This window comes from Nicotiana attenuata, chromosome 5 (assembly GCF_001879085.1).
Source record: "Nicotiana attenuata strain UT chromosome 5, NIATTr2, whole genome shotgun sequence".
NCBI classification, from domain to species: domain Eukaryota; kingdom Viridiplantae; phylum Streptophyta; class Magnoliopsida; order Solanales; family Solanaceae; genus Nicotiana; species Nicotiana attenuata.
The window spans coordinates 15,503,333-15,520,704 of record NC_031993.1 but is presented as its reverse complement, the minus strand read 5'-3'; the positions used below and the strand labels follow the sequence as shown (position 1 = coordinate 15,520,704).

Here is a 17,372-nt window from a genome sequence, read left to right as displayed (position 1 = left end):
AATTTGACCGCGTCGCATGTATGGTTCGCGAGCGGGGTAATAGATGCATCTATGGTTCGTGTCGTTCGATCCTCGGCAGTGCACATTTTATATTTATGTTGGATCGGGCCGTACGACCTCGGCATGAGTTGTGCATGCTTGATAATTGTTAATTAATGGGTTACGAATCCGGAGACTTTTAATAGAAAGGAACTTTTACCTGTTTTAGTAATTTACTTGAATCTACCGTTGTTCTTAATAAATCCGTGAGTCATCGCGTTAATATTACCATTACTGGACCTTTAGTAAGTGTCGAAGTTGCCATCTCGTCTCTACTTCTTCGAGATTAGGCGGGATACTTACTGAGTACACGTTATTTTTTTGTACTCATACTACACTTCTGTGCATTTTTGTTGCAGAGGCACATGTACTACTAGTGGCCTACTGGGCGTAGCAGCATGGATGATACTGGGACTAGGTGAGTTGCATTACTCGAGGCAGCCCGCAGCTAGTATAGTCCCTTCCAGTATATTGTATTTACTTTCTGTCCATTTGTATTCCGGACAGATGTAGTATTGTATTGTTTCTTAGAAATAGCTCATGCACTTGTAACACCAGGTTCTGGGGATGTCTATGGGTTTATTCAGAAATTTAAAATTGTTAAATGTTTCATCATTTATTTAGTGGAATTTATCACGTATTGTTTAAACGCATAAAAGAAGTGATCTCAGAAATATTAAACGAGAAGTTACTAGTTATTTGTTGTTGGCTTGCCTGACAGTGGAGTCCGGCGCCATCACGACCCTTAGTGGATTTTGGGTCGTGACAGTGAATAAGTGAGAAACTACTCTCATATTTTTCTAATATAAAGGGATTGGCATTTTTTTTTTGTGGTGAAAAAAGAAAATAATTCAGCAATGAATCTTTAATGTTTAAAACAGAAAAAGTAAAATAAGATTTTGCCTAAGTGGGTGTTTGAGCATAAAAAATGTTAAAATTCGGGAAAAAATAATTTGTTTTAAAAAAGTGAAAATAGTGTTGAAAATTTAGAGTTGTGTTTGAACATAAATATAATTTGAAGCTATTTTTTGAACTTTTGTGAGTGATTTGAAGTGAAAATTTGAAAAATAACTGGTTGGAGTTTTTTAAATTCTGAGAAATTCCGATATTCAACTTTAAGTGTCTATTTGCAAAGCCACCAGATAATTAGAATTGATGTAATTACTAGGATAGTAATTATCGTAGTGATTACACTGTAGTAAAATTTCTACGACATTTTTATTTGTCATAATATAATTACAATATAAATGCAAATGTAATGTTAAGTTGCACAAGTGTAATTCCACAATAAAATTAAATTTTAAATATAAATATAATTATCAAAAATAAAAAGTTAAGATTTAACAAATATATACCTTTATAAATGATATGAAATTTGAAATTTAAGATACATATTATTTTTCAAAAATATATTAATTACTAATCATATATTTGTAACTATATTATAAAAATAATTGACAGATATTTTTCATATTAATAATATTTTACTTTAATTAATTATCAAAACTAAAAGTACATATTTTGTAAGAACTTCATGGACAACATGCTTGATAAAAAGATCAATATTTATAAATATAACGCCATAACATTACTCAAATATTTTTCGAAAAAATAATCTACTAATTTTAACTGAAAAATGAATGACATGCAATCTGAATTAATAAATCAATACTACTAAAGCAAATAAAATGGAACCAAAACTATAATATAGATTCAAAATCCAAAAAAAAAAAATGTGAACATAATACTCTCATGTAAATTTACAACATAATATAAAATAAGTTCCACATAATTTAGTAAATACAATTCAAGAGAAAAGGAAACCATAAGTTTATAACCTCATTCAAAAATGAGATTCTATTTTAATGACATCACTCATCATATGCCAAGTTTATTAATGAATCACTATTTTAATATTAGGAGGTGTAGTTTCAAAACTAAAATAATAGCATAATTATAATGAAGAAAATAAAGAAAAATAAAAACACGAGCAACTATATGAAATCACAAAAATTAAAGGTTGAACAATGAGAAGATTATTTAAATATTAATTTCAAAACTAAAATAATAGCACAATTATGCTAAATGAAGAAAACAAAGAAAAATAAAAAGACGACCAACTATATGGAATCACAAAAAATAAAGGTTGAACAATGAGAATATTATTTAAATATTAAAAGTAATCTATCATTTTAACATAGTTAAATTTACATATAACCTCATCTAATAACAAAGTTCAACTTTAACGATATCACTCATTATAAGTCAAGTTAGTGGATGACTTATTTTTTCTCAGATTATTTTCTTAGAAAAATTAAATAATAACATAGTTAAGTATAATTAAAAATAAAAAATAATTAAGAGAAAAGTAAAATATAAAAAATTATGTTGAAACACATGAAGTAAAGGTTGAAAAATGAGAAATAAGGATAAAATATAAATAATGTGAAAATAATAACACTTGAAAAAAAAAGAATTTGAAATGTCAAAATAAAAATAAATTAAAAAGAAAAGAGATAGAAATAAAAGTAAATTTAAAAGAAAAGAAAAAAATAACGTTGTAATTACACCATGTAATAATAAGTAATTCTCAACCCTTTCTTAAAATTTGGAGAGCGTAATTACAACCTCTTAATTATACATAATTACATGCTGACTAAATAATTACTTGGTTAGACAATATGCCAAATTTTGTAATTATATTCAATTATACCTAAATTCAATTACAGGATAACTTTCCAAACACGCATAAGTTAAATTTGAAACTGATTCCGAAAAAAAGTAAAACAATTTCCAAAAAAAGTGGAAATTTTTTTATGGCCAAATGGGCCCTAAACCTCCCTCCTTTCACTACCTCTTCCATTTCCTTGTTATAGTCCAACTCATATATAGTCCTCCTATTACATGCATTGAATTCTCAATTACCGAAAACCGCCGATCAGACGGTCAGAGTTCTCCGCAATGACTCTACTCACTCCTCATCTGGTGGGAGTAATAATCTTTCTCTTCATTCCTCTGTTAATTTTGCTCTGGGAATTCATTGGCTTTTACTGTTTTATAGCATGTTTGGCCAAGCTTTTAGTTGATGTTTGGCTAATTAATTTGGAAAATACTAATTAGTGTTTGGTGAATCTTGTAAAAAGTATTTCTATTCAAAAGCACTTTGTTACTTCTAAAAGCTTGGCGAAATACTTAACTTAAGAACAAATAATTTTGGCCAAAAAGAAGCTTAGCCAAACAGGTTATTACTCTACTTTGCGTATGGTGAATATAGGACGTATTTTGGTTTCCACCAAAAATATAGGTGCTGGAAATATTTTTCTTGAAAATGAGTGGTTTTCTTACTTATTTTGGTAAGCATTGGCACAAAAGTGTTTTTATATAGTCTAGGCGAATATTATGGGGGTGCGAATGGTGGGGTAGTGGGGTGGTAGCCCATGGGGAAGTAAGGGTGGGAGTGGGGGTGTTGGGGGTCGTAGGAGACAATGCAGCTGAATGCTGCTTATAGAACTTGTATTGTGTAGCCGAGGGTCTATCCGAAACAGCCTCTTTGTCCTTCCAGAGGTTACAATTTTCTAAAATATAATGACCAATCAAATATAGGGAAATTGGAAAATATTCAAATATTCAAATGAGTACATGTTTATATACGTGAAGGTTACAAGGAAAATTTTTTATGCAATGTGGATGAGAATGACTTAGCCGAGCATCTCAGGGTGGGTTTCTACTCAATACTGTTGATTTAGCTTTTCATTCTATCTTTTATCAACCTAAACTTTCAGATAACACTGAAGAAAGAGCAAAAAGAGAAGGAACAAAAGAGAAAGGAGAAAGTAGAAGATCGCCACTACACAATCATCAAGGTTTCTTTCAGCTTTTAGTCTCTATGCTTTACTTCTTGTATCTTTATATTTAGGAAACGTTCTAACTGAAAATTTCTTTTCATGTTCAGGTAGCTCGTGATGAAGACCTCGCTGAACAAATTGGAAAGGAGATGTATTTTGATCTTGTGGATCATGATAAAGTGCATGCTTTTCATATTCAGAAACAGATGCCATTTACTCAATTCAAGGTACAATTATCACTCTGTTGCATTTTTCTCATAGATTTGAAAAGTTATAGCCATACTGTTCTTACCAAACATGATGAGCAATTGTATGTACTGCGTGAGACTGAATTCAGTTTGACCTTGTTTAATAAAGAGACGTTATGTGAAATATGCTGCTTCTACAACTTGAAATATGGAATGTAAACTTGTGTACTTCTGTTTTATATTAAGTTAAATGATAAAACTTCAAATTCTGAGTGCTAATGTAGGTAAAATCGAAGAGAATACAAATAATCTTAAAAATTGAGAATTCTACTGGTTAGGGTGTGAGGGTTCACAAAATTATTTCTTATGAATGTCATTGGTCAATCACTGATTCACGTAAGTCTTAAGTATGGCATATGTCTCATAGTACATCTGCTTCCAGGATGTAGTAGCTAAGGTATTTCGTATACCGGTACAATTTCAACGTTACTGGCTATGGGCAAAACGTCAGAACCATACTTATCGGCCTGATCGTGCATTGACAGTTCAAGATGAAGTTCAATCCGTAAGTTCTATCTAAAAATCTTGTATTTCTGTGCTCTTCGTCTGATTTATGACCGCAGTCTTACTGGTGATGTTCTTTGTACATTTCATGATTCATATTTAGTCTCCCGCATAAAATTTGTTCTCCTTGGCTTATCCCATCACATGAAAGTAAAGAGGAATGATCTTAGCATGATATCCTTGTCGGTGGTGTGAAGCTATCGGCCATTACCAGACAATTCTATGTGTGATCGGCAAGCTATATGGGATAGTTTGATTCATTAATTTCTCGTTCTTGATATATCTTCTACCGGAAAAAGATGCAATAGGTGCGGTTAATCAAATTTGTATGTTTGCAAGAATAAAGAAAGTAATATAGTTAAGTGGACTCAACTCGGTACTTCTGATGAAAGATAGCACATACCTGGTGGAATAGTCGAGGTTTGTGCAATCTGACAAGGACATCACCATTATATAAAATAAAAAAGCTACGTGGATTCCAATCCACTAAGGAACTTGCAATCTTAACGTAGTTTCTTGAATTTTTTTATTAAGAACTTGGCATCCCCCAATTTTGACTTTGCTTAGAAAATAGATGTCTTCAGCTGCCAGTGAATATGATCAATTTTTTCTGATTTACTAGTTACTGGCCCACAAGTCCATTGCTCCCTCTCTATCTCTTTGTTTCTGCCGCTAACTCCCTCCACCACACCTTCCAGACATGTTTTTTGAGAGGACTCAGCGTCGGAACACCTCAGGCCCCCTTGAGAGTGATTTTCTTGAACAGTGAACAATTATGGCAATGTTTCTTCTGTAGTCCATGGTTTCTTTAAAAAAAAATAGCCCATGGTTCTGCAGTCTGTTAAACAACGGGACCACTTGATTAACTCGGTGTTAGTGTGTTACATGATGTGTTCACAGGTTGGTCAATTGAGAGAAGGAAATACTGCTGAGCTAAAACTGTTTCTGGAAGTAGAATTATGCCTGGTAATGCATCATTTTCCTACCTGTCTTCCCTTTTTGGTGATTCACGTGTTGCATGTTTTCTTTGTGAGGCCTTATTCTACATGTTTTACTTTTGCATTTTTGTTTATTTTGCGCACTCTTGCAGGATTTGCGACCTTTTCCTCCACCTGAGAAGACCAAGGAAGATATCCTTCTATTTTTCAAATTTTATGACCCTCTGAAAGAGAAGATAAGGTATTACATCATGATTCTTTATTGATGGAATACTTTCACTAAAGTAATAATTGTCATGTTTGAATTTGGGATCTCCTCATTTATTTTGACAAAGCACGACTGCAAGCAAAGGTGCTTTGTAGTTTTACTCAATCTAGAGGTCTAAACAGACGTCGTAGAGAATTGACTCTGTCACTGTAGTTAGCAGTTAGCACGAACATGGGCGGATTTAGGGGGGCGCAAGGGTGTTCACCCGAACCCCATTCGCCGAAAAATTATACTATATAAGGCAAAATCTAGTTTTTATCTCTATATATTAAGTTTTGGACCCCCTTAACACAACCTAAAAGTGTAGTTTAGTGGTCAAGGGGGGTTCAAAACCTTCAAAAGGTCACAGGTTCAATTCCCACTAGCTACAATAAAAAATTTTGAACCCCATTCGTGGAGATCCTGCCTCCGCCACTGAGCACGAATGTACAATAAAAAGGGGCAAAAAGAAGAAGAAAACTAAGTCAAAGCTTTGGACTTGATAATACCATCATATTAATATTTTTAATTCAGATTAACTCCTTCCGGTCCATATTAGTTGTCATGTTTCTCTTTTACACGTCCCTTAAGAAACTATAAATGGAAGAGGTTTTTTACTACAATACCCTTATATCTTTAGTCATTCAACATATTAATCTCTTTTCAATAAACATTCTCTTTATTTATGTGCCTTATCCACCAATAACAAATCTAAAATAAACTCACTTTGACATGTACAAGTCAGATGATGCATATGAAGACTTCACTGGCATAGAGTAGATAAACAGACATTCAGGAATAAACTAAATGAAAACACATTGGAAGAATAAGTATAAAAAACACTAATCTGGCTTCAACATTGCACCCAAATGTTGAAAACTAAGTATGCAAATTGACCTTTCCTAAATTGAAATTTCTATTGCGCTCATAATCGTTTCCTCCAAAAAATCGAAATGACAGATTGGAAAATTTTCTACTTGAATTAAATGCATTCACAGGAGTAGTAATGGACTTGACTAAATGCTTAGAAAACCAAGGTTTTTACAGTCTGAACATTCATAACATTACTGATTTCTACTCTTCCATTTAAATTTTCTATGCTAGTTTTTTACTTTCAAGGACATTCAATACTAAGGGCAAAATGGGGGGAAAATGATAAATTATACTTTGATTTTCTAAATTGGCAATTATTTTGGACCAGATATATTTAGTAAGGAGGACAACTAATATGGACCGGAGGGTGTAATGAATTTGAAACTTGAAGTGCTGTTAAAATCCAACTGTTTGGCGCTGCATATATGAGACGCCATGATGTGGATATGGTTTCTGGTCTTTCTCTGTTTCATTTCTTTTTGTTGTCAGGTATGTCGGACGGCTTCTTGTAAAAGAAAGTGGCAAGCCGCTGGAGATATTAACAAAGATTAATGAGATGGTTGGCTTTTCGCCTGATGAAAAAATTGAACTTTTTGAGGTTAGTTTTCTTTCTCTTGCTACCATTTTGTTTCAAATCTTAGCATATGATATGTGATTTTTCAGGTTTTGTTATTCTCAGGAAATAAAATTTGAACCCAACGTTATGTGTAAACGCATTGACAGTAAGCGGAGTTTTCGTGACTGTGAGGTATGCACAATCAATTTCCAGTTGTTTGGGGTTTATATGCACTTGCTGGTGTAGTCAATTTATTTCAATAGTTTTTTCTTTTTGTTTCTTCTGCTGGATATATTAGCAAAGAAATTTATTATGCAATACTGGTCTGGCTTTGCAGATAGGAGACGGGGATATAATTTGCTTTCAGAAATCCCTTCAAAATCAATGCAGTGAACAATACCGCTTTCCTCAGGTTCCTTCATTTTTGGAGTACATGCACAGTCTCCAGGTATGTGCTGCACGCTCCTATTGGAGGAGAGTAATGGAAGGGGGTAAGGGTTGGATAGGAAAAAAGGGGGGAGAAAAGGTACTGCTCGGGGAGTTAATAAGACATACCTGGCAGCTAGTCGTTGTAATTTAAAAACTTCCCTCCGGAAATCACTTATGTCGGTAAGACGCCATGGCTGGACTTAGGAAAATGCTAAAACATTAAATTGTTTATTATCTATACATTTCGGGACAGTGAAATTTAATAAATAATTCATTTATTTAGTAAATTTCAGATGGCTAGCCGCCTGGAAAAGTACAATAACAACCCAGTAGAATCCCATTAGTGGGGTCTAGGGAGGGTAGAGTGTACGCAGACCTTACCCCTACCCCAGAGTGATAGAGAGGTTGTTTCCGGGAGACCCTCTGCTCAGAGACAATAGATCTGTAACAACAACAAAAACCAGAAAAATAGTATCGGCATCGTAAAAGACAACAAATAAATGGAAAGGCCAAAACAATGTGAAACACAACAAAAACCGCTAGCAGTCCTAGACAAAACACTATCAGACTAGCCGGCCCAACAAGGAGAAACACTCGACTACCTCCTAGCCTACAACCCTAATGCTCGACCTTCACACTTTCCTATCAAAGGCCATGTCCTCAGAAATCTGCAGTCGCGCCATGTCCTGCCTGATCACCTCGCTCCAATACTTCTTAGGCCGCCCTCTACCTCTTCTCGTACCTGTCAGAGCCAACCACTCACACCTCCTTACCGGGGAATCTAGGCTCCTCCTCCGCACGTGCCCGAGCCATCTAAGCCTCGCTTCCCGCATCTTGTCGTCCAAGGGAGCCACACCCACCCTCTCCCGAATATCCTTGGAATGTAGCGCTAAAATTCTCTTGCGAACTAGCACCACATGTCTTCAGATTGATCCGATGGCTGTTCATTGGCAGCGTAGTATTTCTAGCCGTATGAATTGTATCAGATCTTAGGCCGTCGGAAATTCGATAACTTCTAGTAGTCTACAATTTGACAACAATTCACTGTTCGATCTTGTAAAATATTCAAATGTGTATATGCTTGTTTATATACGTGAAAGTGACGAGGAAATTGTTATTCGCAATTTGGATGAAAAGGACATAGCCGAGCATCTCAGGGTGGGTTTCTACTAAATACTGATGATTTAGTTTCTTTCTATTGGTTCAGTCAAAGTAATCTCTTATCAACCTCAAATTTCAGATAAAACTAAATAAAGAGCAAGAAGAACAGGAACAGAAGAAAAAGGAAAAAGCAGAAGCTCATCTCTACAAAATCATCAAGGTTTCTTTCATCTTTTTGTCTCTATCCTTTAGTTCTTGCGTCTTTATACTTGGGAAAGGTTTAACTGAAATTAGTCATTTCGTTTTCAGGTAGCTCGTGATGAAGACCTCGGTGAACAGATCGGAAAGGAGATTTATTTTGATCTTGTGGATCATAATAAAGTGCACAGTTTTCGTATCCGGAAACAGATGCCTTTTACTCAATTCAAGGTACGTTTATCATTTCATTGCATTTCTTTTTCTTATAGATTTGAAAAGCCATACCCATACTCTGCTCTTTTCAAACATGATGAGCAATTGTACATACTGCCTGAGAATCGATTCAGTTTGCCCTTGTCTAACAAAGAGGCGTCAGGTGAAATTTGCTGCTTATACAACTCAAAATATGGAACGTAAACAACTGTACTTGTGTTTTATATTGAGTTAAAAGATAAAACATCAAACTATGAGTGTTATTGTAAGTAACAACTAAAGAAAATACAAACAATCATTAAGATGAGAATGCTTTGTTCTCATGGTTAGGGTATGAGGGTTCACAAAATTATTTATGCTCTCAGGCACAGAATAAACATATTTCCTGTGATTGTCATTGGTCAATCACCTCTAAGTCTTGGCATGTGTCTGATGATACATCTGTTTCCAGGAGGAAGTTGCTAAGGAATTTGGTATCCCGGTGCAATTTCAACGTTATTGGCTATGGGCAAAACGCCAAAACCATACATATCGTCCTATTCGTCCATTGACAGCTCAAGAAGAAATTCAATCCGTAAGTTCTGTCTGACAATCCTACTTTTCTGCAGTATTCTCGTGATCTGAATTATGACTGCAATTTTACTGGTGATTTTCTTTGTATATTTCATATTTGGTTTTCCACATAAAAAAAATTCTCCTTGGCTTATCCCATCACATGAGAAAAAAGAATGATCTTAGCATGATATTCTTGTGTGTGAAGCTATCGGTCATTACCAGACAATTTCATATATTTTCTGTAATATGGGACAGCTTGATTTATTAATTTCTTGTGCTTGATCTGTCTTCTACCGAAAAAAGAGGCTATAGGTCAGGATAATCAATTTGTATGTTTGCAAGAATAAAGAAAGTAATATAGTTAAGTGGACTTAACCCAATACTCGTGCTGGGGAAGATAGCAAGTGCCCGGTGGAATAGTTGAGGTTTCAGCAAGCTGGCCAGGATACCATTGTCACAAAAAAGGTTATGTGGACTCCAATCCACTAAAGAATGTAATGCTTATTGCAATCCTTACTCTGTTTCCTGAAAATTTTGATTATGAACTTCATATCCGCCAATGGCGCCTTACTTAGCAAAATTTGATATCTTCAGTTGCTAGTGAATAAGATCAATATTTCTGATCATGTTGGTTCATTCATTGCTGGTCCACAAGTCCATTGCTCCCTCTCTATCTCTTTGTATCCCCTTAACTCCTTCCTCCCCACCTTCTGGTAAGTATTGCAACCTGTCGCCCCCCTTGAAAGTGATTTTCTTGAAGTGTGACAATTGTAGCAGGCATTATGATTGTTTTTTCTGCCATTGTTCTGTAGTGCATTGTTTCTACCATGTTTTAAACGATTGTAGCACTTGATTAACTCAGTGTTAATGATCTTACATGATATGTTTTCAGGTTGATCAACTGAGAGAGGTTTCAGATAAAGGGAATAGTGCTGAACTAAAACTGTTTCTGGAAGTGGATTTATGCCTGGTAATGCATCACTTGCCTACTTGTCTTCTCTTTAGGTGATGCACATGTTGCATGTTTTCTCTGTGAGGCCTTATCTACAAGTTTTACGTTTGCGGTTTTTTTAATTTTGTGCATTCTTGCAGGATATGCGACCTTTTGCTCCACCAGGGACGACCAAGGAAGAAATCCTTCTATTTTTTAAACTTTATGACCCTCTGAAAGAGAAGATAAGGTATTGCATCTTGCTTCTCAATAGCAGTATTTCTTTCAGTAAAGTAGTGATTTTCATGTTTGAATTTGGGATCTCGTCATTTATTTTGAGAAAACACGACTGCGTGGGAAGGTGCTTTGTACTTTTACTCAATCTTGAGGTCTAAAACAGACATCATAGAGAATTGAATGTGACACTGTAGTAAGCATGAATACAACAACATACCCAGTATTATCCCACACCGTGCGGTCTGTGGAGGTAGTGTGTACGCGGACCTTATCCCTACCTTGTGAGGATAGAGCTGTTTCCAATAGACCCTCGGCTCAGGTGTAGTTAGCATGAATGTATAACAAAAAAAGGGGTAAGAAGAAAAGAAGAGTAGGTCAAACCTTTGGACTTGATGAGGCCATCATATTAGTAGGGCAATTTCAAAATTTAATGAATTTGAAACATGTAGTGCTTTTAAAGTCCAACTTCTTGGAGCTGCATATGTGAGAAGCCATGCTGTGGATGATGTTCTTTTGGTCTTTCTCCTTTCATTTCCTTTTTGTTGTCAGGTATGTTGGACGGCTTTTTGTAAAAGGAAGTGGCACGCCGCTGGAGATGTTAACGAAGCTAAATGAGTTGGCTGGCTTTTCGCCTGATGAAGAAATTGAACTATTTGAGGTTAGTTTTCTTTTTATCTTGCTACCAGTTTTTTAACTCTTAACCTATTAAATGTGATATTTCAGGTTTTGTTTAATCTCAGGAAATAAAATTTGAACCCAATGTGATGTGCGAACACATTGACAGTACTCTGAGTTTTCGCGGTAGTCAGGTATATGCAATCAAGCCAGTTGCCACCTTGGGTTTTTATGCATTTGATGGAGTGGCCAATTTCTTTCAACAGTTTTTTCCGTTTGGTCAATTTCTTTCAATAGTTTTTTCTTTTCGGTCAATTTCTTTCAATAGTTTTTTCTTTTTGTTTCTTGATTTATTTGCAATGAAAATAGTGTGCAATACTACTCATGTTTTGCAGCTCGGAGATGGGGATATTATTTGCTTTCAGAAATCCCTTCGAAATCAAGACAGTGACCAATATCGCTTTCCTGAGGTTCCTTTGTTTTTGGAGTACGTGCACGATCTCCAGGTATGTGCTGTTGTGCTGCATGCTATTATTATGATATAGTTCCCTGGAATATGAAAGATTGTTGCAGTACTCCAATAGATTTTGACGATGGCTGTATCTTAATCACAAGGCATTAGGCATACGACAACAGAATTGACACAAAGTAAAGGCGGCAAGAAGTATAAGCAATCCATGCCAATGTCTGATAATTATGTGGGAGGGGTGGGGGATGGGGTTCAAAGATAAGTGTTTAAAAGTATTCTTTTTTGACGGTCATATGAAGGGCGAAGTAGCCACTATTTAAAGATGTCTTTACTCTTTATCCACGGTTTAGGATGTATTTACTTTTTAGCCAGTGTTTAATAATCTTTTACCCGCCCGGACGAAAATACCCCTGTGTTAGACATGGGTGATGTGTAAATATTAAGGACATGGTGTCCTTAACTTCATGAATGTTGTGTCAATAAAGGACATGGTGTCCTTACCTTCATGAATGTTGTGTAAAATATTAAGAACTACTTGTCCTTAGTTTTTGAACTTGTAACTCTAAGTTTAGGACTACCTGTCCTTAACTTTTAAACTTGTAACTCTAAGTTCAGGATTACATGTCCTTAACTTTTGAACTTGGAACTCGAAGTTCAGGACCACCTGTCCTTAATTTCTGTGCTTATAACTCTAAGTTAAGGACTACTTGTCCTTAATTTATGTGCTTGTAACTCTAAGTTAAGGACTACTTGTCCTTAATTTCTGTGCTTGTAACTCTAAGTTAAGGACCGAGTGTCCTTAACTTATGAGCTTGTTAATGTAAGTTGAGGACTAGCTGTCCTTAATTTATGAGCTTGTAAGTCTAAGTTAAGGACTATTTGTCCTTAGTTTTTGAACTTGTAACTCTAAGTTTAGCACTACATGTCCTTAACTTTTGAATTTGTAGCTCTAAGTTCAAGACTACATGTCCTTAACTTTTGAACTTGGAACTCGAATTTCAGGACCATCCGTCCTTAATTTCTGTGCTTGTAACTCTAAGTTAAGGACTACCCGTCCTTAATTTCTGTGCTTGTAACTCTAAGTTTATGACTACATGTCTAATAAATCACTAATGTCACTAATAAATCAAATTGTCTTCTTCATAAGTCAAGTATTCTGCATCAAAATCAGCTTTGGCGTCGTTGTCAGTATTTTGCATCGTTAGACTTGAAAGTATTGTTAGTATTCTGCATCCTTCGCCATCATCAAGTATTCTGCATCAAAATCAACTTGCCTTTCTTCATAAGTCAAGTATTCTTCATAAATCAAGTATTACTAGTATGGCTGTGTCCATCAAAAGCAGCTTCGGCAAAGCAAAAATCTTAATTTGGGGATTGAAAACTCATAGACTAAAAAAAGAGAATGAGGAACAAGTAGAAGAGTTCATGAGATGTAAGGAAAGAATCTGAAAATGGCGTATCTATCCAACCCACTATATATCCGTTTGGGAAGGAAAGGGTAACTCAGTCTTTTCATATTAATTTTAATAGATTAGTCTTTTGCTCAACATTAAAAATGCTGGATAAAAAGTAAATACCACTTTAAAAATTGGCTACCCCACGCAATTTTTACTCATATGAAAGTGATAGATCAATTGTTTATTTTTATCAATGCTGATAAGGGCTTAAAAGTAGACAAAATTACAGAATAATGCACTTCATAAGTTGACCTTGCACTATTGTAGCCCAGTTACAAGTTTGCAAATGTGTAGCCAAAAATCAATAAGATCTTTTCTTTTCCTATTCACTCTAATTATAACGACCTCATTTATTTTTCCGTCACCTACATACCTTTATTGTAGTTCTCTCTTCATTTTTCACCCATAAATATTTAATTTAATTAATAAAAAAGAATCTATGCAAACAAAAATGAAAACAAAAATTAGTTCCCCATTTTTAGTGTAACCATTGATCGAGACACTCAGTCAACATTCGTTCGTGCCTTCTTCCATAACCAATACTTCTCCAATTGTTTTTTATTTTGTGTATCTTCAGGTTTATACATAGCTATCACAACTACAAAATGCAAAAAACAGACACGAAAAACCTAAAATCTCATCTCCTTTAATGCTAGTCTTGTTAAATTTCGATTATGATTTTGTGAGAAATTTGGAGTGGGTATGGTTTGAACTTATTAGAAATAGTCTAAGTAGGTTGTATACAAAGTTTGAAGTTATTTGCTGGAGAATTGGACTAGTTTTATACTAGAATTGCAAGTGAAAATCGTACAAAAATTTCGTCAGAGATGCTTATACACTTTTATACAATGTTATACACTTTTATACAAAGAGGTACATTATGTATATAGTTGTATAAAAGTGTATAAAGACGTATAATCACAGAGTCAAAATATTCTTGATACACTATGTATATAGGTGTATAAGAAGAAGAAGAAGAAGAAGAAGAAGAAATTTACCAAATACCTGTAAATAATGTATCAACCTTGTATACAATAGTGTATAAGAGGTGTTTATACATTATTATACAATATTGATACAATATTATACATTATTATACAAATGAATCCTATCAATGGAGCTTCACGTGTTCTTCTTCTTTCTTGGGCATCCTCTGAAGTTTAACTCAAATATAACCTAAATCTATTCCAAATCACTTGAATTTAAGTTTTGAACTCATCTTGATGATTCCAATCAATTGGGGCAACACCCATTCCAAACAACTAACAAATCGGAAAACTCAATTGGGAAATCGAATCTTTGAACCACCTGTAATGGTGACTTTTATTTTTCAAATCCTTAGTAAACCATTGGAATCCGGAAAAGAATTGAAGGAGAATAACAATAGTAGAGAAATTTTGTGGTGTAAAGGCTAATACGGGAAGAAGAAGAAGAAGAAGAAGAAGAAAAACAAAGGAAAAAGGGGTGGGCTAACTGGTGAAGAGTAATTTTCACGTTATGTACAACCTGGGCTACATTGGGTTTAAGGGCTTCAAATGTGGGCCATTTTCTGATGGGTTGTTGGGCCAAGTGATAAGGGATGTAATTCTCCCTAAAAGTATTCTTTTTTGAAGTTCATGTGAAAATGATAGATCAATCGTCTATTTTTATCAATGCTAATACATCACAGCTGAAAGTCAGAGGCGAATCCAAGGTCTAATGTGTATGCGTTCCTGCATGGGCGAAGCCTTATTTTTATAAGGGTGGTAAGTGACCACTCTTCGTCGAAATATTACACTGTGTATATAGGTAAAATATTACGTATTGGAGGTATATAACACATATTGAACACCCTTTGTCGGAATTTTTTTTCCACTTCTTCAAATTTGAACACCCTTGGAGAAATTCCTAGCTTCGCCACTAGGTTCCTGTAACGACCTCGAGTAAGTTTTCAATAGTAACTTGGTTCACATTCAAACATTTATAGATATTTAGTGAATTTTTGGAATAAATTTTACACTATTTTGATATAAGCTACTGTGTTCATGTGAACCCGTAAGTCGCAAGTTGGATCCGCCACTGTTTAAAGTTGATAAAAAAAATTGACGTGGAGATGAGAATATCTGAGTCTATTTAAGGAAATTCAGGATCAGGTCATTTGAGTTATAATTGTCCCAGTAATAAACACTCGTTGTATTGCTTGTCCATCCACAATACAACCATCCAACAGCATGAGGTGATTCAAACAAACCCTAGAATAGGTGTTAAGTTTATACTTTCTTCATTTAAATTTAGATGATATATTTTGATTTGGCACAAAGTTTAAGAAAAAAAGGAGACTTGAACCATATGGTCTCGAAGGCTTAAGGGATAAAAATAGGATCATGCATTCGTGTGACTATAAAAGCTTCTTATTATGGGTAAAAGAAAAAAGTTTAAAGTTAAATTGTTTTCAAATATAGAAATATGTCATTCTTTTTTAAACAGAGTAATAAGGAAAGTATGTCATTTAAACTTAAACGAATGGAGTATTTAATTTCCAATTCACGACCACTTCCCTAATCTCTTCATTTTTTACTCGGTGCTCTAATAATATTGTTCATGATTGCAGGTTATTAAAGACAGATTCCCTCGAATCCAATCCTTAGAGACGTACTTTCAGGGAAGGAAATGAAGTTGCTGACTCTCTTGAAGGAATGAACCGAGCCAGCATGTTTGCTTATATACAATTTCCACCATTATGATCTACTTCTCATATGAGGATAGAGAAGGATGGAACAAACTTTCCTAAATTTTTATCAGCGGCGGCTTGTAACTATTTGGCCTGTCTTGGTAATTTAAGTGCTAGTAATAGCACTATGACTATAACGACAATTACTAATACTATTTGTACATCTTACGTGATTTTTAAAATAATATATAAAGCTTGTGTCAAAGCTTTTGGGTTTTCCTAATCTCAATTGAGTGTTAGCACGAGCTAGCCAATTTTCGAATTGATTGTATTGGTCAAAATTTGGCTAAGACTTAATAGCTGCAAATGGACGTGGTCGAAGAATAAGCTTACCACGGCGTGAGAGCGAGGAGTCGCCTTAAGAAGGATTACGGCCGAGGTCGAGCAAAGGATGTGTGAAAATAACGTTAGGATAAGTTAGATTAGAAAGAAGGAATATTCCAATATTCCTTACGAAGAGATAAAGAACAAAAAGAGGATCTTCACTTTTTGATGAGAGCGCATTGTAAAGGGTTGACTGAGGAGAATATACAAAAGCTTATTCACTGATTTCATTATTTTTTTTTTACGTTGTTCATTCACAAGGTCCAAAGATTCCTTATCCATCTTTATTGCTTATCATCCCACGTCGTTGTTAGGGAGGAAAATCATCCAAGTCACCGAACATTTGGATGATAAATTCCTTCTTATTACATTTATTGCCATTATCTACATTTATTGCCATTATCTACATTTATTGCATGCTTCTATTATCACATTCATTGACAATCATTGGTCATATACTTGATATTTAATATTCTCGAACACGGTCTCAGCCCACTGATATCCCCCAATCTTAGATCTAGAATTTATTATGTTTAACTAGGATACACCCTCTATTTCCCCATTAATTAGTTTGACAAAAAGCTTAATACTTTTTGGTCAAACAATTTGGCGCCGTTTGTAGGGACTTTCTAGTCAAAATTTTAGTTCCATCTAGATAAAAAAAATCCATTTTTTTTCTCGTTTGCACGAACTAACAATGGCAGGAAAAGGAGATGAAAGGCTGAAAGCAGTAGTGGACGTCACTGCCAACCTCTTGAACACCATCAACGAGGTTGACAGAGAAGGCGAGGAGAATGTGATACCGAGTGCTACACCCAGGTGGAGCGACTCACCTCCCCCTCATGGAAGTGTAACCGCTTCACGCGAAAGGGGAGCCTCCACG

At 34.9% G+C, this 17,372-nt stretch overlaps 1 protein-coding gene across 3 annotated transcripts; it reads left to right on the top strand.

The window, feature by feature from the left end:
- On the top strand, nt 2,956–16,388 carry LOC109225384 (ubiquitin carboxyl-terminal hydrolase 12-like). Of its 3 annotated transcripts, none has more exons than XM_019390021.1 (18): nt 2,956–3,024; nt 3,822–3,902; nt 3,992–4,111; nt 4,515–4,637; nt 5,537–5,602; nt 5,727–5,815; nt 7,184–7,292; nt 7,374–7,442; nt 7,588–7,698; nt 8,920–9,000; nt 9,090–9,209; nt 9,643–9,765; nt 10,639–10,716; nt 10,839–10,927; nt 11,464–11,572; nt 11,655–11,723; nt 11,925–12,035; nt 16,046–16,388. In XM_019390021.1, the coding sequence occupies exons 1-18, from the start codon at nt 3,001–3,003 to the stop codon at nt 16,106–16,108; spliced, it is 1,635 nt and encodes a 544-aa protein (XP_019245566.1). In that variant the 5' UTR covers nt 2,956–3,000; the 3' UTR covers nt 16,109–16,388. The 3 variants fall into 3 exon arrangements, with proteins under 3 accessions (XP_019245566.1, XP_019245565.1, XP_019245567.1); XM_019390020.1 differs by having other exon boundaries at nt 2,962–3,030; XM_019390022.1 differs by lacking the exon at nt 16,046–16,388 and adding an exon at nt 12,145–12,234 and having other exon boundaries at nt 2,962–3,030.

Coding starts and splice junctions, on each gene's coding strand:
- LOC109225384 (XM_019390020.1), top strand. CDS start 3,001: ATGACTCTACTCACTCCTCATCTGGTGGGA. Junction 7,293..7,373: donor AAAAAATTGAACTTTTTGAG/GTTAGTTTTCTT, acceptor TGTTATTCTCAG/GAAATAAAATTTGAACCCAA. Junction 7,699..8,919: donor AGTACATGCACAGTCTCCAG/GTATGTGCTGCA, acceptor CTCAAATTTCAG/ATAAAACTAAATAAAGAGCA.